Source organism: Engraulis encrasicolus, chromosome 11 (assembly GCF_034702125.1).
Source record: "Engraulis encrasicolus isolate BLACKSEA-1 chromosome 11, IST_EnEncr_1.0, whole genome shotgun sequence".
Classification (NCBI taxonomy): Eukaryota; Metazoa; Chordata; class Actinopteri; order Clupeiformes; family Engraulidae; genus Engraulis; species Engraulis encrasicolus.
In genome coordinates, this window is record NC_085867.1 from 18,319,647 (window position 1) to 18,341,406 (window position 21,760).

The window sequence follows — 21,760 nt, forward strand, 5'->3', positions numbered from 1 at the left end:
CATTATAATATTAATGACAGATTTTGCACGAAAATGTCATTAGTTTACTTTGCATAGGCCTAAATTAATGCTCTGGGCTCTGGCAGTGAGACAGTGAATTAATTAGGTCTGTGGCTATGAACACATTGATAACTGCAACTTTGCAGTTCTTAAAATAATAAAATAATAAACATAAACATAAACCAACTACAGCCTACTTCAAACAGATTGCATGGCCGAGAATAGACAGCAGGATTTTCAATATTGTGGCAACCCATTCTGATCCAATAAAATGGGCCGGTGAGGGAATATCATTTTCTTCCGGGTAGTGAGGGGGTTTGACTTCACACCGCTCGCTTACTCCAGCCACCAAAGGTCAGTCACTTTTAGTTGAATTTTGACTTTTGGTCTTACAACGGGTGTTAATATTCTGCTAGATGCCATAATTGTAATAATGCACGTGCCGTTTTTGCATTCAGGCGCCTCGTGCATTCAATTGTTTGATTTCGTCCTGGCTAGCTAGCTAGCAAGCAAGCTATTGTGGAAATGTATTGGCAGCTGTGATGAAAAAGGAAAGTGTGCCCGCCTTCCAAACCATGGGAACAGATGGCGCTTTAGCACTAAAGCCATCACCTAGCCGAATAACCTTATCCCTCGCCCTGTTGTCGTATGCACATTTTAAGTCATAACGTGGTGCTTTTAGAATACTTCTCTGCAGAAATGTCGTGACTGTCCTGCATTCAGTTCACGGCAAGCAGACGGTTCAAGCTCCTGCACGGCCCGTGATGCACAACAGAAAGTTAACATTGTTTTGACGTGTGTTTTGAGGGGAATCGTTTTACTCATGCCATGCATTACAATTTGCGCATATTGCCAGAATAAAGCTGTACGCTGATGGAATATCATCATTCCTAGCTTGTCATGTTACCTTCATAGCTTTTAGAAGAAATATACAAAAGAAGTTTGGTAGCCACCTAGCGTATAACTGTTAACTTCCCCTTCCATTATTTGATGGCCTATGATTACAACAGTCATTTGACTTAGGGGAGGCAGAACTGTTATTTAATCTCAACTTTAAACCCATGCGGTTGAACGACAGCATTTTGTCTGTCTGCATGATAACATTGTGCATTAGTAATGCATATGTTCACGAAATAATATGCTGACGTGGTGTCGTCTGGAAGTGTGCCAATGTTGGAAATACTTCTGTGTGTGCCGAGGAGCCGTGATTTTTCCCAAGTAGCCTACACGTTTCTTGCAGTGTAGGCGGTGCTCAAAGTCATGAAACTATTGGTTGTTTCAAAACCGAGATTCTTAGTAGATTTATATTCACTATTTTTTGCTCCTCACGGTAGTCCCATCATGAAACGCGCTGGACTAATGTTTTTGAGTCAACATGCTTTAGCCTCCACGCAGTCAACACACCAGAACAATCCTGTTGCGTCGTTCTTAAACTGGTTCTTATCGTCCCCAGCCGGCTTTGTAGAGATGTCTGAACTAGTCAAATACTAGCAAGGTAGGATTACGATGACCTGCGTGTCCTTGACCACTTGCCCGCTTTCTCTTCGTTTGTTTTGGGAAAAAAACCCAGTGATAATAAACCGGTCTGGGGTAGTGTTTCCATACCAAGCACACCCACTCACTATATGCCATACACAGATACCCAGTGACCTGTTGCGTAAAACAACTCTGTCTGTGTGAGGGAGCTCATTGAGTATCAGAGAGTTTAGTGCAAGGACACGGGCAGGCAGGGCTTTCTATATTTTCCACATGATGGTGTATGTATGCCATGCGTGTAAGAGTAAATGGGCATACGTGTGTTCAGTGCACAATGCATGTTCAGCTGCTGAACCTTGCATGCTGGGATAGGTCAGGGGAGATACTGACACACCATGCTTCTCCCCTCTCTTCTTTCCTCCCCCTCTCTCCCTTCCTCCCTTCCTCCCTGCCCTGTCCACCACTACCACCACCACCACCCACCACTCTCCCCAAACTCCTGCCCCCGACGACAACCCCTCCCACGGTGCTTCAGGAGGAGGACGGATCCCGGCTGCTCAGCTCCTCCTTGTGCGCGTGATGGCGAGCCTTCTGCGTGCGGTAGCCACCAGCTGCTCTTCCCCGCTACTCAGCGGGGCGGCCTCGGCGGCCGGCCTCAAGCTTCAGGCGGTCAGGAGCGTCCGCAAGCCCTGCCTGCGCTTCTTCCGGACCCAGCAGTCTCTCTTCTGCGCAGCCAACCCAGGTAACTTATCCAGCCTGCAGAACACACAGAAGCAAGAAGCAAGAGACGGGGCAATGACTGTCTTGTAAAGTTCAAACGTGCTCCGTAGGTGTCACATTTGTTAGACTGCATTGTCTGCCTGACAAGCTACTGTACATGACATGTCTGAATTGGCAAGAAATAAGTGGGGTGTAGGGGACAGGATGGGAAGCAGTGATTGTCTGCTGTGACAATTTTACATGACCGCTGTGACATTGACTTGCAGAATAAGCATACCATTGTTCTCTGCTGTGAATGGGGAGGGTAAAAAATTATGTAATGGGACGCAACCTGAGCAACTTTTCTGTAGAGCAATTTAACGTGCCTTACTTTGTCCGACTTTGCCAAACTTAATCAGTTCTAGTTAACGATTTTCTTACTGTGCCCTCATCCCTAACAGGTGACATGCCCTGCTCACCTTCAACGTCATAAATCTTGTTCGCCACCCCCCCTCACCCACATGCCCTCTGTTCGCCAACTTAACTTTCTCATGTATACATTCCTCGTAAAGGTGACCCTTGCTCAGCACCCCTCCTCCTCCCCTGCCCTGGTTGTGTTGAGTTCGTTGATTATACTTGCCTCAGAGGCACAAGCGCTTTCTTTTTTTTTTCTTTTTGGACGCGAATGAATGAGCTGCCTCCCCTCACTGTACTGTGCTTACGTTACACTCCGCTGGGCAGGCAAGCAGGCGGAGGGGGGTGACAGGGCAGGCATGGTGACAGGACGGTCACAGACGCGGTGAGAGTGACTTGGAGGCTAGCCATTAATGGCCTTGCTTCTGCCTCGTAACCCCGTTGCCTTGTTGCTGCACAGTTGTGAAGCCCGCAGCTGTGTCCCAGCTATTTTTGGCCCTGTATCAGCTTGAGTGGAGGCCAACAGTGTACTGTACTGTGGAGGACCTGTAGTTAGTTGTTGGCTTTATTTGTAGGTTGTGACAAGGGGTGTTTGGGGTGGGCGGGTGGGGGGGTGGGTGATGAAGAGAGTTGACCCCTGTCTGGCAGTATGGGACGAGGGCAAGGTAAAGCAGGCCCACTGACACCGTTGGCTGTCCTGGGCCCAGGGAGAAGAGAGGGGGGCTCAGAATCACGACCCCAGAGGGCGGGGGCCCTTTCACATGATTTTGTCCTGGACCGTGTCAAAGCTGTCAGTGTGCCTGTGTCTGAGGGTAAGGGTAAGGGGTGGGGTGGCTGTTGGTGTGGTACACTCCAAGGGTGGCTGTGCAGCAAGTCATATTTAGTTGTTGCCCGACTGCTGTCACAATTTATATCCAATGGCTAAGTAAGTGTCAACAGTGTACTGTGGGGGACCTGTAGTTAGTTATTGACTATACTGTATGTGGGTTGAGTAGGGGGTGGCTGCAGAGACTTGACCCCTGTGGGTGTCAATGTGGCCACGCTAGCTCTGCAAGGATAGCTGCTTTTAAAGATGTGCAGCAAGTCATATTTATTTGTCGCCCGGCTGCTGTCATGATTTATTTCCATTTTATGAAGTTTCTTTTGTCCCGTTGGGATACCAAAGAGCGGAAGAGTAGGGGATGGATTGGAGCGAGAGAGAGAAGTGGTGTATTGTGTTTCAATAACACCCAGTGCTCGTTGTGCGTTATTGTGGTGGCGCCGCTGCCGCTTTGCCCACCCCAGCTGTTTTCCCTTTTGTTTTGAGTCGAAACAAGCCTGGTCAGCGTCGTTTCCTACAGTCCAGGCAGTCCACTCGTCTTTCAATTTGCTTGACGAAGAAGTCCTGGCACAGACGCAGGTTGTTTGCTGAGAAGTTTTTCTTCTGCAGCATATACTTAGCCCAAATACCACTCCTAACCACTTTTGAGAGCGAGAGAAATCAACTCCCTCGTTTGCTTCTTCTCTGCAATTTTCTATCTACACTGTGTGCAGAATTATTAGGCAAACATGTTTTTTGACCATATTGTCCATTATATGCATATTTTCCGCCACCAACCTCTATGGACATGAACACCTATTGGATTTAAGCATTCCAGGTCATGCATATTTGTATATTAAGAGATGGCGTGATCGAAGGAGCCCAATACCCTATATCAGGTGTGCATAATTATTAGGCAACTTTGTTTTCCTCTGGGAAAATAGGCCACAAAAGAGATATAACAAACTCTGAAAAGTCTATAAACAATTTTGAAGTCTTCCAGAGGGATGTGGCTGTCTTGAAATTGCCCAGATATTGGTCATATCCATCTAATGCACCGTTACGAAGCCATCAGTGTCACATGCATTGTGCTCACAAAGTAACTGCCAGATTGAGAAGAATTGAAGGTCAAACTACCACAAAATTATTACCCTGCAGTGCTGTTATATTCCAGAACTGAAACCTACATTGAGTGTCCAGAAGAACATTGTATTCAGCACTCAGAGACATGACCAAGGTAAAACAGGTTGAAACCTGAAGACCACTCAACAAGAAACGTAAGTCAAGACTGGGTCAAGAAAGGTCTTTAGACAATTTTGTCAATGGTTTTATGAACTTGTGAAAGTGACTGTTAATGGACCAGATCGATGAGCCCATGGCTAGATCGGTAATGTGCACACTCAGATGAGTTCCTGAGTTCTACTCAAATGCCAGCAGAATACTGCATAAATACCATTGTCTTCTTGAAAGTTGCAAACTTTTCCCTCACAGATCCAGCTATGGGCTCATCCACCCTGTCTGTCAATAGTCACTTTCACCAGTCCATAATACCTTTGAAAACTCTGTCCTAGGGTATTTCTTGACCCAGTCTTGACTTAATTAACTTGTTAAATGGTTGTCTGGTGTCATCCCTTCTTACCTTTGCTATGTCTCTGAGTGCTCAACAATCTGTTCTTCTGGACACCTGATGTAAGTTTGCATTCTGGAATATGATAGCACTGCAGGGTAATACTTTTCTTGTAGTTTCACCTTAAATTCTTCTCAATTTTTGGCAGTGACATTTCATGTGAGACTGATGACTTTGTAACGGTGCATTTGATACTTCTGTGCTAACGTGACCAACGTCTTGCCAATTTCAAGAGACCCACATCCCCCTGGAAGACTTCAAAATTGTTCATAGACTTTTCAGAATTTGTTAGATCTATTTTGTGGCCCATTTTCCCAGAAGAAAGCAAAGTTGCCTAATAATTATGCACACCGGATATTGGGTGTTGGGCTCCTTTGATCACACCCCATCTTATTATACACATATGCATGTTCTGGAATGCTTAAATCCAATAGGTTTTCATGTTCATAAAGGTTGATGGCGGAAAATACGCATAAAATGTACAATATGGTCAAAAAACATGTTTGCCTAATAATTCTGCGCACAGTGTAGTCTCATCATAGCCTTACTTGCATTACGTACGTAAATCTGAGAACAATGGCTTTTTTTAAACTTGCAAATGAGACCTGACAGACACGGCTGTTAGTCAGTTAAAGGGCTGTGACACAGACTCAGAAGGTGGTGTTATCTATAGGCCCATGTGCCGGCAGTGGAATTTTCCACAGAAGCTGCCTCTTGTCAGACAGTGTAATGGGGACACGGCTCAAACAGCCACTTGCTGAATGAGTCTTTTTTTTTTAATGGACCAGGGACACTGCTTTTGTAGCACACGCATTTCTGGTCAAAAATCGTGTGCCGTCCTTTCCAATGAATCACTCAAAAGTTCAGTATGCACATTGAAATGTTTTTGGATGCCTTATTTCAAGTGTTTTGCGTTAACTCTTTAGTTCTACCATTGGCTGCTATGACTTGCTTTTTTAACAGTGGTTTGTGTTTTGACTGGCAAAAAGCTATGGGCACTGTGAGTTGGCCTAATTGGCATGACTGGCAAAGGCTATGGGCACTATGAGTTGGTCTTATTGGCGCGGCGGCCATGTGTGCTGGAGTGGCAAAGGGCACTATCTCTCAGTTGTGCTTTATCATGTCGCTTGGGAATGAGTGCAACATGCAAGACTTGGCCACTCCCCACCAACTAGGGCAAAATGTGGCAAATGACTGGAGGCGACAACACGTGCTTTCTCATGAAGACCTGCAACACGCCGAAATGAAGTACTCTGTAGAAGTGACTGAAGTGACATTGAAAGTATTGACACCTAAAATGAGCTGTTGACTACAAGTACATGTAATGCCTTGTCGTCAGGTCCCAGGAAGAAGGCAAATGGCTTTATCTGGCAAATCATACCTCGTTTTGTTGCATTTTATTGCACTTGATTTGTAAATAAATACTTAGTAGAAAACAAGATGCGAATTGTGTTGAAACATAACTTTAGTATAATTTTAACATGCCAATCAGATCCAACACGCACTGCTAGTGGGCATTGTCATGAGCATGTCCTTGGTCCTGAACTCTCCTTGACACTTCCTTATTCCTTGTTGTAAACCGCGAACTTGTAAAGTTGCACACTACAGTAGTATAGCGCTTGATTGGTGCAAAAATGTATGTTGTTTGTTAGGGGTGGAACGGTTCACAAAATTCACGGTTCGGTTCATATCACGGTGTCAAGGTCACGGTTTTCGGTTCTCTACGGTTCTTTTTTTTTAGTTCATGATAAATGGTGCACTGGGAATATTAAACCATCTTTATATAACTGCAATTATAAAGTGATGATGCGAAAGTTGAATCAGCTGTCGTCAGCTGATGTGCACTGTCTGAGCGTTCCAAATGCCCTCTTTCAAGAGGCTATTAGAATCAGACTTATCACTAAATATCCTACATATGTTTTGTATAGGCTTATAATGTGATTTTAATTGTGTCATCCTCTGATTGGTCTTATGCTAATGTGTTAATCAGAGAGACTGGGTAAGATACTCCTAGAATCTCTGTTTTACATATTTTTCTGGGCAGTATATGAATTGCGGTTTGCCACGGACTGCATTTCACGGTTCGGTATGGTGTGTGAATTGTACGGTTTCGGTTTTCGGTGCGGTTTGTACCATCCCTATTGTTTGTAGAGTTATTTGTGACGTCCAAGTGCAAGACTCATTACAAGCATGACCACGGTCAGCAGTATTGTGCCACGATCCTTGATTGAACTCTCCTTTGAGAGGTATTCCTTATAAATGGCTTGTTTTACAAATGGAAAACTAGATTAATTGCCCACAGGTTTGTAGTGAGTGACATTTTAGTGTAGAGTTTGTGGTTTTTTTTTGCTAAGTGCAGATGAAATGATAGGAATGCAAATTACTGATTACCGATAGGTGAAAAACTGAACATTGGCATCCCTTCATGTTAAAATCTTATTACGCTATAGTGTATATTGAGGGTGTATGTGGGCCAACTGTAATACACATTTGAAATGATTTTGTGGGCCAAATCAATGACTCCGCGGGCCAGCTTTGGCCCCCGGGCCTAAGTTTGTCGTCCCTGATGTAATGGAATGTATCCTTTTGGCAGGTATTCCGTATAAACAGCTGACAGTGGGCGTTCCCAAGGAGGTGTTCCAGAATGAGCGTCGCGTTGCCATCTCCCCCGCGGGGGTGCAGGCGCTCATCAAGCAGGGCTTCAATGTGGTGGTGGAGTCCGGCGCCGGGGACTCGGCCAAGTTCCCCGACGAGATGTACACCCAGGCCGGTGCCACCATCAAGGACGCCAAGGAGGTGTTCGCCTCCGACATGCTGCTCAAGGTGATGGTCTATGATGGTCGCATTGTTTCTTCATATACAGTATGTTTTTGGGATTTTTTGCTTTTATTTGACAGGACTGTGAAGATGGTGACAGTAAGTAAGTGGGCGAGAGAAAGAAAGAGACTAGTACAGTGTTTCTCAACTGGTGGGTCGCGACTCAAAAGCAGGTCTTGAAGGGGTCATGGGTGGGTCGCGGAGCCTTGGTGTAAAAAAAAAACGTAATTCTAAAAAAAAAAAAAAATCCAACTTTTCCTGCAACAATTTACAACTTTTATTTTGATAGGCTAGTGAACTCCGTGTCATCTGTCGTCATAGATACAATCTGAATGTTTATGCGAGATAGACAGCGTGCAACCAGTCATTCGAGTCTTGGTTACATTTTGAGAATTATATTGAATTGACTTGAATGCTAAAAAAATTGGGTCGCGACCGAATGAGAGTGGAAAATGGTGGGTCCCAAGACTGTTCCAGTTGAGAACCACTGGACTAGTACATCCCGTCCTTCCCTCACGCCAAGAGTCCACAAGCAATAGGAAAGAAGTCGTTGATTAATGCACTTGTCAAGCACCTTGCCATCCTTGTATTCCACAGGTATCTGAAGTACTGCCACTCTGCAATTTCAAACATTTGTTAAGTCTCGCCCCAGTTCTTCATCAAACTTTTCATACATCTGAAAGCTCATCACATTGCATGCAGTTTGAGGATTATGGTAGGTCAGCAAAAATAAAATGACGACAGTAGGTTATAGATGGAATGTTACAACCGGCTATGAATAAAATTAAGTTTCCAAATAATAATGATCATGATTTGATGCCTGGAAGCACGATCACCTTGTGTGATGGTTTTCTGGACTGAAGGGTAACAGAACTTTGAAAGGGCGTGTCTTGGTTTTGCACCATTGCTCTTTACAAAACTGCCGCAGTTCAGCAAGGTTCCTAGGATGCCTGGAGTGAAAAGCTTTCTTGAGGTCATGCCATATTATCTCAATGGGGGTTGTGCCAGGACATTGGCTGGGACTTTCCAGGACGCCTATATCATTGTTCTGAAGCCATTGATTTGCTTCTACAAAATGGAGCACTGTCCTGCGTCAGCACCCATCCTCTTGGCTGCGAAACGATTCAACGTTGGTTAGAATATTTTGCTGTGAATAATGCTGTGAAGCGTTAAATGCTTTTTCGCACACCTCAAAGGTGCAGCAATATATTTTTTTAGACAGCAAGGGTTTCATTCTACTGGTACCTGCAGTACTACTGTACACACCTTAAAAACCCTTGGAGATCAGCTGAGGCCGCAAATGTGGGTAATGTTTACATTAAACAACAATTCGTTTAATGTAACAACAGTCCCTCACAGTCCTTTTTCCATGCCAGGCTGCAGAACAAAAATTAAACTTTTCCTCCCTTGGTTCAGAACTGGCACAAGTGATTTACAAGCACAGTAGTAGATGAGTGAACAATGTTTCCTCTTTTGGTTTAGAACTTCTGGGCTGGAGTAAATACAAGCAGATGAACTTTGGTGCAAATCAAATATCGCAAACATGAGATTTTACGCCTTCTTTCTCCAGACAGTCATGCTTTGATTTTCTTTATTATAGAGCCATTTCTCAAAGTGCATAATCCTTTGTTGATTGCAAACATTTAAAATGAAACAAAGTTGTTTCACATGCAGCACCTGACGTTGTGGCAAAAGCAGCATCCGCACATCCAAAAAGCAACTTCCTGTGTTAGTGAATGATGATTAATCTCATTCTTTCATTTTCATCAAATCAGATGATTATGTTGATGTGATATATGCACCATTGACTGGTTGATCCTGACATTTCACCTAAAACATAATAAATCCTTGCACTTATCCTCAACCTCTTCTTCAAGCACAAAACACAGAAGCTGATGCTTCACTATAGACAAATCTACTTTTTCACATTTTTTTGGAAACCGAAGACACTGTCTCCAATGTGTGTGTTTCTTTTTCTGTGACCCTTGAAAATGCATTTGATTGATGAATTGATGTTTGTTGTCACCCAGGTCCGTGCCCCCCTGTCGAACGAGCTGGAGCTGATGAAGGAGGGTGCCACGCTGATCAGCTTCATCTACCCGGCGCAGAACGCAGAGCTCATGGAGCAGCTGGCCCAGAAGAAGGCCACCGTGCTGGCCATGGACCAGGTGCCCAGGGTCACCATCGCCCAGGGCTACGACGCTCTCAGCTCCATGGCCAACATCGCAGGGTGAGCAGTGTACACACACACACACACACACACACACACACACACACACGGGTCACCATCGCACAGGGCTACGACGCACTCAGCTCCATGGCCAACATCGCAGGGTGAGCAGTGTACACACACACACACACACACACACACACACGGGTCACCATCGCACAGGGCTACGACGCACTCAGCTCCATGGCCAACATCGCAGGGTGAGCAGTGTGCACGCACGCACTCGCGCGCACACACACACACACACACACACACACACGGGTCACCATCGCACAGGGCTACGACGCACTCAGCTCCATGGCCAACATCGCAGGGTGAGCAGTGTACACACACACACACACACACACACACACACACGGGTCACCATCACACAGGGCTACGACGCTCTCAGCTCCATGGCCAACATCGCAGGGTGAGCAGTGTACACACACACACACACACACACACACACACACACACGGGTCACCATCGCACAGGGCTACGACGCACTCAGCTCCATGGCCAACATCGCAGGGTGAGCAGTGTACACACACACACACACACACACACACACACACACACACACACGGGTCACCATTGCACAGGGCTACGACGCACTCGGCTCCATGGCCAACATCGCAGGGTGAGCAGTGTACACACACACACACACACACACACACACACACACACACACACACACACACACACACGGGTCACCATCGCACAGGGCTACGACGCACTCAGCTCCATGGCCAACATCGCAGGGTGAGCAGTGTACACACACACACACACACACACACACACACACACACACACACACACACACACACGGGTCACCATCGCACAGGGCTACGACGCACTCAGCTCCATGGCCAACATCGCAGGGTGAGCAGTGTACACACACACACACACACACACACACACACACACACACACACACACACACACACGGGTCACCATCGCACAGGGCTACGACGCACTCAGCTCCATGGCCAACATCGCAGGGTGAGCAGTGTACACACACACACACACACACACACACACACACACGGGTCACCATCGCACAGGGCTACGACGCACTCAGCTCCATGGCCAACATCGCAGGGTGAGCAGTGTACACACACACACACACACACACACACACGGGTCACCATCGCACAGGGCTACGACGCACTCGGCTCCATGGCCAACATCGCAGGGTGAGCAGTGTACACACACACACACACACACACACACACACACACACACACACACACACGGGTCACCATCGCACAGGGCTATAATGCACTCAGCTCCATGGCCAACATTGCAGGGTGAGGAGCACACACACACACACACACACACACACACACACACACACACACACACACACACACACACACACGGGTCACCATCACCCAGGGTTACAATGCCCTCTGCTGCTTGGCTAACTGGCCATCTGCATGCCAAAGGATGAGTTGGCAAAGGGCAAAACTTGATCGGAACAGCATTCAGGGGCTGTTTATATGAGGATGATTGTGAGGGAAAGAGACAATATATTTTTTCAGAAGTGTCTTTTGTTTACATGGCAACCCCGCCACTGGGGCTTGAAGGCACATCCCATACAGCTCCACATCACTCTTCTCTAGATTTTTGCATCTTCAGGCCGAGACGGCGAGATTGCCGTGAAACGAAAAGCACTTCAGATAAAATATTATGTTTCCACTCGCAATCGTCCTCGTGTAAAAGGCATCGAAAAATTGAAGACGACACGCCACTTTTGTGTCTTCTGCTTCAAAAAGATGCTGAACTGCTTAAAAAAGTAATGTTTCTCAGCTGTTGCTGGTGTTCAGTAGAAGTTTTAGGTAAAGGGAATGCAGAGGGAGAGGGGGTGGGGTGCAGTGCTGTGTGCAGGGTAAGGTGCCCCTGTTCCAAAATGAAAACCATGTGTGCGTACTGGGCACGGTGACTCAGCACGTTTGCACAGCAGGTCGCGGGCCGCCATTTAAGTGAATCCCACCACAAAACAATCTGAAATCTGTTTTGACGTGGCATCCTCACGAAGGCTTGAGGCGTCTTTTTGTTGTCTGTGGTACATTTTCATTTCATTCTGACCAATCAATTCAGCAGGCTGGACACCCCCACCCCCCAAAACATACACACACACACACACACACACACGCACACACACACCTCCTACTATTCTTACATAATGACCTGGGGGAAAGTTGTTGGGTTTGCTACTGCTCTCTTGTGTGTGTGTGTGCGTGCGTGTATTCGTGTCTCTTCTTACCATTTCCAGGCAGTAGTGGTTTTCATCAGAAAAGATTTCGAATTTTGAAGTCCTGCATTGTCTTTGTTTTGGCAGGTACAAAGCTGTGGTGCTGGCAGCCAACAACTTCGGACGATTCTTCACCGGCCAGATCACTGCAGCTGGGAAGGTTCCCCCTGCAAAGGTGGGTGTGTGGGGGGGTGTGGGTGTGGGTGTGTGTGTGATATCAAGAATCATCGTCATCATTATCCGCTTGAACCACAATCATTGAGCTAATAACGATCATGGAGGTATTCTCTCTTTTTTTTCTGAAGTCACTAAGTTCAAAGCAGTCAGATGAACACATCTTGTTTAAGGATTGGAGTCCAGACAGACCCTAGTCATCGTCCTTCAGCGATCAAAGGATGGAGGCTACAGGATGTCTCACTTAACTGAGTGGTAGTCACAGGGTAGTCATGCTTTAACATTTCGCAACAAGTGCACATTCACACTCTTGATGCCTCGTGTACCAAAGTGTTTTTCATGTTAACTGTGATTACTGATCACTGATTGCGCTACATAATTGATTAAATGTATGATGTATGGAGTTATCAAAGTTCAGGAAGTCCAATTCAGATGTCAAACCCAGCCAAATTGTCCTTCCAACACCGATAACTTCGCAATGAGTGCTCAAGACGGGTAGACCTGTTAACTCGGTGATCAGTGCTAGTTGGATGAAATTGAAATCTCTGTCCTTTTGTGCATGTAAATCATGGCTGAATTGGTTATTTCAGCCTGGTCTATGTGGTTATGTGTGTGTGTGTGTGTGTGTGTGTGTGTGTGTGTGTGTGTGTGTGTGTGTGTGTGTGTGTGTGTGTGTGTGTGTGTGTGTGTCTGTTATGCGGTTTTGTAGGTGCTGATCATTGGAGGTGGAGTGGCTGGATTGGCTGCTGCTGGTACCGCCAGGGCTATGGGTGCCATCGTCAGAGGCTTCGACACCAGGTAAACCATTTTGATTTCTTGATCTCACACACTCATACTCTGACTCTCTCTCTCTTGTCTCTCTCTCTCTTGTCTCTCTCTCTCTCTCTCTCTCTCTCTCTCTCTCTCTCTCTCTCTCTCTCTCTCTCTCTCTCTCTCTCTCTCTGTCTCTCTCTCTTGTCTCTCTCTCTTGTCTTTCTCTCTTGTCTCTCTCTCTTGTCTCTCTCTCTCTCTCTCTCTCTCTCTCTCTCTCTCTCTCTCTCTCTCTCGACTCTCTTTCTCCACTCTCTTTTACTGTGATAATGCACATTTGTGTGTGGGTGCACGGATGTGCAATGGCCAGGGTCTGTTCCCAGTTGAGGCAGTGCGAGGGTAAGCAAGTGGCGAAGGGAGACATTTGCACAGCAAGTACCCAGGATGAGCTGGGCCCGGAGCGTTTAGACTCTGCTGTGCTACGCTGAATTGAAACGTCCGACTTATTTGCATCAAATCACAATAACGCACTGTTCAGAATCTCATGGAAATGGTTTGGAATGAAGTGTTTTGCCAGGCTTTCCCCAAAATGGTGCCGAATGTCACATTCACTTCCACCCCTCTCTTCCTGCTGTTATAATGGCACCCTGAATTCATTTGTTTTGCGCCAGTTTTCAAACTTCACAGCAGTTGTTTTTTCTTGTTAAAGGCATGTGGCCTAGTGGTTAAGGAGATGGGCTTCACATCAGAGGGTTGCAGGTTCGGTTCCCACCCTGCCACTCTTTTTCTAACTCCGTAGCTGAGGTCCCCTTGAGCAAGGCACCTAACCCCACACTGCTCGAGGGCCTATAACCAATACCCTGTAGTTAAAATGTAATGTGTGGGATACTGATGCACATTCCCAGAAACCTCTTCCAGACCACAGGCCACCATGCCACCCCCCTCCACCCTGCACGTTTTCAGGCTAGTGTCCTCAAAAGACAAAAACATAGTACGCTCCATAAGGGTGGCGCGAAATGATCAGAGAAGACGGAAAGGGCTAATTTTTATTCAGCCCCAACTAGAGGGAGAGAGTGGGGAGAGAAGAAACGAGAGGGAGAAGCGTAATCAGGACCATCTGCTGTGGCACTCTACCATGCGGCCCCTGGGTTCTCGTTATTTCTTGCATAACCCTGGGATTAGGGTTTGTTTTTGGAGTGTGGTGTGGGTGTGGGTGGGAGGAGGTAGTGTTTCTTATTTTTGCTCCGGTTCGACACTGAAGATATTGGGCTAATTACATGATCCAGCCATAATCTAAAATGATGAGCGGGGAGGATTACTGGCCTAGACAAGATGGATGGATGAATCAGTTAAGTTTCATGGCCCCCAGAGACCTGATGGAGTGCCTCATTTTGGACAACAGGTGGCAGTGTTGCATCGAGTATAACCAATGAGGAATGCCTCTAACACAAGTATGGCCGAGTACTGGAAGTATGAACAGATTTTCAAGACTTGTCAATGAAATACTGACATTATTGTTTACACATAAATACATAAATCAAAAAATATAAAGGTTCTTCTCTCCATTTTATTCATGGCCTAGGCTTGTAGATCAAACCAGTTTTATCAAGATGCATTGCTAAATAACCGTATGACGTTATCACCAGGTCAAACTATGTTAATTATTACAAAATACTGCATGCCATGGGTAGTGCCTGACTCACTCTGGGTCATATCTGTGACTACATGTTTGACCTGGTGTTCCCTTTTGCATCGGAAATTCCCTGCTCTGACCGATAAGGTCGTTGACCTCTCCTCTCAGTTGGATGCTGGCCATGACAGACATTGGTTTCACTTACAAAGTTTGTTCCTGTTTTCTGAACGGTGTTTTGTTATTGCAAAAGTTTGACAGTTGAATTTTTCAAACAAACAATATGAACATAAGGAATCTGGCTGAAGCGCCAGTATAAGGGTTGCAACGATCCCGAGGTTGACTGAGCCAGCAGCCATCATTCTGCTATCATTCTTCCAGTTGTAACCCATTTTGGGCTTAATTCATGACCGGGCAGTGGGATGGACAGGAAAGTAAGTGGGGAGAGCGAGAGATGGGGAAGGTTTGAACTCGAACCCGGGTCGCTGACGTAGCGGTCCTGTGCCCAACCGCTTGAGCCACAGCAGGGTCGTTGTAAGCCATTTTAGATGGACTACGGAGACATGACTGGATTGTGTGTGCGCCTCTCTTCCAGAGTGGCTGCCTTGGAGCAGTTGTAGTAGGTTTAAATTCTGCAAAATAACTATTGTGTTTCTGTGAAAGTGTTGAAGCACTTTGGTATTTGTATAATTCACAATTCATACAACGTGCGACTCATTTTTGCTTTTACCCAGAACAGCAGCCTTTCAGCGGTTGATGTCGCTTCACTAAAACTAGCTCTTGGGTCGACCAAATCATTATCTTCATTCCCTTCCTGATTGGCTGCGTTGGAGCAGTTAAAAGTTGCTGGTATAAAATTAAAACTAGCTCTTTGGTTAACAAAATGCCAATATCATTTCTGTCATCTTCCAGAGCGGCTGCGTTGGAGCAGTTCAAGTCGCTGGGTGCGGAGCCCCTGGAGGTGATGCTCAAGGAGTCGGGCGAGGGCCAGGGCGGCTACGCCAAGGAGATGTCCAAGGAGTTCATCGAGGAAGAGATGAAGCTCTTCGCCAAGCAGTGTCTGGACGTGGACATCGTCATCAGCACAGCTCTTATCCCCGGTATGCCCACCAAACCAGCTCTTATTCACTCATGCGTGTGTACACACTCGCACGCACGCACGCACGCACGCACGCACGCACACACACACTTGCATCCCTTTCTCACTCTGTGGAAGTGTATATGAGCGACAAAAAGAAAACAACAAACACTTACTTACTATCTCTATTGTCCCTTCCCCATTTTGCCCTCCACTGCACAAGCAGCTTGAGTCTTCCAAATCAGAAAATACAGAGGTGTATTAGTAGTAGAACAACTATTACAGATGTAATGACAACACTAGTACATCATTTTACATAGTTTATACACCAGCTATTCCATTAATGCAGTAGATGAACTCGGACCTTGCTCCCAAGGCCTCTTAAAGTCATTTTGTAAAGTTCCTTCCCCCCTGTTTTACCGCTCGTTTTCTTTCTTTTCTTTTTCTTTTCTGTTCTTTTGCCCCCTTTCTACTGGTTTCTGTTGGCCCCTGCCCCGAGGCCCTTCAGTAAAGCCCTGGTTAGTTGAGAGAGCTGCTTTGTATTAAAAACAGGATCCGATGGCTGCCGCAGTTAAGGGCCCCTGATGTGGTCTTGTGATATTTGCTGTATCATTAGCGAACCACCACAGACAGATAAGGTGGATGCCCTGTGGCAACCGTGTGTGTGTGTCTGTGTGTGTCTGTATGTGTGTACTCCGCGTGCACATTTGGTAGGGGGTGACTAGGTAATGGAGAGGGAGAAGCATTGTATAGCAATTTGGATGGTTGTATAGCAATTTGGATGGTTGTATGCAACACTTTCCATGGCATGCTATTTGATTTGTGGAGGGAATCTGGGAAACCGGCAGAAAATTGTATTGCAATATTGCTAGCTGTATTATTTCCCATGTATTGTGCCATACGGTATATATGACAAGTGCTTCATATATACAGCGATGGATGTTCATTAGGTAGCTGTGTAGGTGGGTGTACTTTGTGTATCTGTGTAAATAAATGGGTTGTGATGGATGGGAGACTGACAGGCCTGTAATTAAATGCTGTAATCTGTGGCGGGACCTAAAGGCAAAACATCACAGCAATACTTCACACAAAAAAAACTTTTAGATGCCGAAAAAAAGCTTTTGCACTTCTCCGTGCCTTTGAAACTTTGCAGCCGGGAAGATCTGGCCAAGGCAGATGCTTTTTGATCTGCTGGCAGATGAGTCTTTCAGGCATCAGCTGCACCTGTCCCGATGCTGCCCTTTGTATTTCAACCCAGCAGCACTGCCAGGGTGCTGCCTCTCAAAGCCGAAAGCAGAGAGAGTAGAGAGAGAGAGGTTCCATTGGCCCATTGTTTCCGGGTTCTATTATTGCAAGGGGAAGGGGGGGATCCCCCTTTAGGCAGACCTAGGCAGACCTCAGGACTGTTCTATTCAATGCTAGGAGTATTATGACACGCCCCTTTAGGCAGACCGGAACCTGATCATGTTAGGTGCCCATAGCAACCTATTAGATTGGCATATCTCTATATACTTAAAGAATCTCTGCCAAAAGGTTGAAGGCATCAGCCAGCAGCCATCGTGCAGTCAGTTTTTGTAGCATTCCCAACAGAGCTCTAGATCAACATGGCATCACGATGGAGCGTAAAGATGACACGCTGATTTGAACCGATTGTTAAGGCGCGCTCCACAACGCCCTGTGATGGGTTGGGTTTAGGGATGGTTTTGGTCTGGGCGCAATTTCACATTTTTGCTGTTCTTGGCAAAAGTAAAGCAGTACAAACATTGCTTTACTGACTGGTCCGGTTTAGGGATAGTATTGGTCAGGGCACAGCAGAGCAGCATTTTCATGTTTGCAATTTTCTTTTGCCACTGCAAATTTCTGTTGCTAGACACGGTGGGAAAACTGTGCAAAACATGAAGTGACAAAAGCGCATGAAAGTGCTTTACAGTTGTGTTTGAGGAGCACGCCTTAACTTCAAAAGGCATCGCACCACCACGCAGAATGCACTAGTGTGAGATACATATGCAAATACGTGATGTCAGCCTGTCTAGATGAACTTGTTGCACTGGTGCGTCTAACCAGTAACCACTACATTTCCTTGGGTGCACTCACATGTTACATGTGATATATGTATCGCATGTGACATCAGAGTTTTACAGGGGTCACTTCTGGTCCATTTACTCCATCTTGGCACAGTGGGTTTACAAACAGTGTCCTATCTCGCCCTCCAACCCGTGCCTGCAGTTCACCTAGGGAGAGCTGTCGAGACAGCAGAACCCATAAGGCTGGCGCTAATAACTGACAATTGTGCTCGCTGTCGGCTGAAACTTGACAATATTACTGTAAGTTCTGAGAAACCAATGTGGATTTAAATGAAATGTACAATAATCAGGGAGTTATGTCCTTCTGATTTCTTACAGCTTTGGCATTTATGAGTCAGGCTCCGCTAGCATCTTGCTAACAAAATTGCTTTACGGCCGTCGTGATCACAGTAATGCAGCCGGCCGACCAATCCAAAACTAAGTGCTGTTTGAAAGGATGATTTATTCTGCCTTTTGGAAAAATAAAATGAAACGATGATACCAATTCTCTCCCAAAGCAATGGCAGCATCTGTGGTTGAGCTCCATGGGACCCCATTCATTCTAACAGCCTCTGCGCTCCTTGGCGCTCCTCTGCGCTGTCTGGATGGCACCACTTAGTGGACAGTACCACCTGGAAAAAGTAGCGAGATTCCTCTCTCGCACTACCCATAGACCCTCTCTGATCTTGGAGAGTTCTGGAATGATGAGTGGATGTATTTGTCACCGTTTTCCAGAATGCCATCCCTGGAACCATTCCAGTCACTGGTTTACGAGCACTAGCTCTTAGGTTAACTAAACAAGGATTAAAAACGAGCCTTTTACCTTTACCAAACCAGGTTTAGTGCTTGACGGCCTCTCTTGTATATTGACTAAATATCTTGCGTCTTCTATTTCATAAAATGAATACCAGTATTTAGGACTGGGTACCGAAATTCAATTCTTTGATGGAACCGAATTAAAAGCTAAGGTTCTACTTGGCATCGAAACGTGCCTTGTCTGTCGGTTCCACGTTTCGGTTCCTGAAGTCTGACTGTCAGAGCCATCAAATGTGTGTTTAAGCACGCGGCCATTTCAGCCAATCACAAGTGTCACAAACTGACCACGCTCCTCCTCTTCCTGACCACGCTCCTCCGCACCTCATTTAAACGATTGATAAGACCGCTGATTTTCAACCAGCTGATTGTACTATTGAGAAACACAAACATGCCGTCGAAAGCGTGGCTATATTTCAGGAAAGTAGATAAGGAAGGAGCGCGCTGCAATATCTGCGATAAACTAATAGGCTATCATGCAAGAATGGCAATACATCCAACCTGTTCAAACACCTGCTCTTGCATTCGATTAACTTGCGTGCAGAGTTGCAGCATCTTTACAACGGCAACCCCGTCAACCTCAACTAGAACCTATGCCTGCTGCATACCGTCAACCTCAACCATGACCTCGACTCTTCAGGAAGATGTCTCTGACTCCTTGGAAACATGTTTTTCCATGAAAAGAGCTAACTTAGAAAGAACTGGTCTTGTGTTGGGGACGTAGCCTACAAATGTAGCCTATTTAGACCGTCGGTTTAATTCGAGGGAACAAAGAACACAGCGACAAAAAAGATTTCCTCTCTATCCGGCTGGAGAATAACGCCATTGTTTACTTGAAGTAGCGGCCGCTTAAGGTTAAATAACTGTGGATTGAAAGAACATAAAAACGTTCCGTAAAAAACTGTAAAAAGCTAAGAATCTCAGCTTTCGAACAAGCCCTAACACATGTCTGTAGGTCTAGGTTAAGGAGATCGCTGGCTGTTAGGAAAAAAATGACGAGATAAAAAAAATGGTTGGAAAGCGCTATTTTTTCACTTGCAACAGCGGCCGCTTAGGCCTACAGTTCAATAACTTTTGAATGAAAGAACATAAAAACGTTCCGTAAAAAACTGTAAAAAGCTAAGAATCGCAGCTTTCGAACAAGCCCTAACACATGTCTGTATGTCTAGGTTAAGGACATCGCTGGCTGTTCGGAAAAAAAATGACGAGATAAAAAAAATGGTTGGAAAGCGCTATTTTTTCACTTGCAACAGCGGCCGCTTAGGCCTACAGTTCAATAACTTTTGAATGAAAGAACATAAAAACGTGCCGTAAAACTGTAAAAAGCTAAGGAAGAATCTCAGCTTTCGAACAAGCCCCAACACATGTCTGTAAGTCTAGGTTAAGGAGATCGCTGGCTGTTAGGAAAAAAATGACGAGATAAAAAAAAAGGTTGGAAAGCGCTATTTTTCACTTGCAACAGCGGCCGCTTACAGTTCAATAACTTTTGAATGAAAGAACATAAAAACGTGCCGTAAAAAACTGTAAAAAGCTAAGATTCGCAGCTTTCGAACAAGCCCTAACACATGTCTGTAGGAGAAGGAGATCGCTGGTTATATATATATATATTTAGGTCTATATATCGTTTAGGTTAGGACTCCAGCTTAGATTCACCATGGCGTGAAAGCACAGTGTTGTCGCGGCTACTTGTAGCAGCTGATCTTACGGCCCAGTTCTAGTCCCTGTATGGAAATGCGTGCGAGACAGCACCATCGCGCCCCCGTCAAGTTTCAGGAGTAGCCTATTTATGAAGCCTAGTTGTGTTAGAACAGTTCTGCAGAACCTAGTAGAAAAGCCCCAGCTGTCGACAGACTGGGTAGGCTACATTAAAAAATCATGTCAGGCACGCTTGACATAGGATTGGTACCAGAAGTGAAGTTGCACCGTAGCCTACAGCAGAACAATTTTAATCAGACATGAGTACATTTATCAGTATCAAAACCGTTTATTATACTTGCCAAGCCATGCCGAGAGGACAACTTGCAGCATGCAATTAATCATGAATGCTGTATAGAATTAAATGCCTTTAACCCGCCATTGCTTAAGTCACAATGAGCGCCGCCTTGTGGCAGGCAGGGAAACTCGTGATTTACAGACCCGTTACGCCATCTACTGGCCACTTTGGGTAACTGCAGGTTTAATTCAGGGTTTCTAGGAACCGAAAATGGAACCGTTCTGGTACCGGAACCGAAACGAAGGAACCGGAAATGGAACCGGAACCGAAAATTGTCAATCAATACCCAGGCCTACCAGTATTTTATCTCCACATTTTTGGATTGGGCAGCATCACAACTTTCCTTCAATACCCTTGAAACATTTCCCTGAGATTCAGTAATGGCTAACTTTCTGCAGTTTGTCTTTGCAAATGATAGACTAGTCCTAGACCTTGGCCCTTGTCATTATGCAGAGTTTTTAAATTTGACATGAGTTCTAATGATCATTGGATTACTCTGGCAGTAGCGATGCTGAACGATTTCTGGCTCAGGCATGAAATCAGGCTTTGGAACAGTGGGGCTACATTTTTAACATTGGGTAGAAGATGATTATAACTTTTCAATCATTTCAGGCATGGAATTATGTCTGTCTGTCTGCCTTTATGCCCGGTGGTAAACTAGTCATTCTCCATCTCCTTTAGCCGAGTTGACATGACGACATTTGACATGAGGATTAGTGGTTATTAAATTACTCTGAACCAAGTGTGTACAAGTCCTCAGATATTACGGCCAGTGTTGAGAAATGCTGAAATAAAAAAGGCTCCTCTAAACTGCTGATATCAAGTTCCTCCCTGCTTGGCTGAGCTTAATCCTGAATGTTGCGCCAGAGCGTTAGATCGATGTTGGCGCTAATACGAATGTGATCCCAATCAGTAACCCAGAGATAATTTGAAACGCTATACTCCATTCTGGCGTCTG

At 45.6% G+C, this 21,760-nt stretch overlaps 1 protein-coding gene across 4 annotated transcripts in view; it reads left to right on the plus strand.

The window, feature by feature from the left end:
• The first annotated feature begins 300 nt into the window (after positions 1 to 300).
• The window catches only part of nnt (nicotinamide nucleotide transhydrogenase), a 74,913-nt gene continuing 53,453 nt past the window's right edge, over positions 301 to 21,760 (plus strand). Inside the window, exons 1-7 of one of the 4 annotated variants that reach the window (XM_063210111.1) lie at positions 301 to 354; positions 2,012 to 2,218; positions 7,609 to 7,838; positions 9,863 to 10,062; positions 12,389 to 12,476; positions 13,185 to 13,273; positions 15,768 to 15,955. In XM_063210111.1, the coding sequence (XP_063066181.1) occupies positions 2,056 to 2,218; positions 7,609 to 7,838; positions 9,863 to 10,062; positions 12,389 to 12,476; positions 13,185 to 13,273; positions 15,768 to 15,955 (958 nt within the window). In that variant the 5' untranslated portion in view covers positions 301 to 354; positions 2,012 to 2,055. Of the gene's footprint in view, positions 355 to 2,011; positions 2,219 to 7,608; positions 7,839 to 9,862; positions 10,063 to 11,097; positions 11,147 to 11,188; positions 11,241 to 11,331; positions 11,355 to 12,388; positions 12,477 to 13,184; positions 13,274 to 15,767; positions 15,956 to 21,760 lie in introns of those variants that run through there. The other 3 variants (XM_063210112.1, XM_063210113.1, XM_063210114.1) reach the window with 3 other exon arrangements.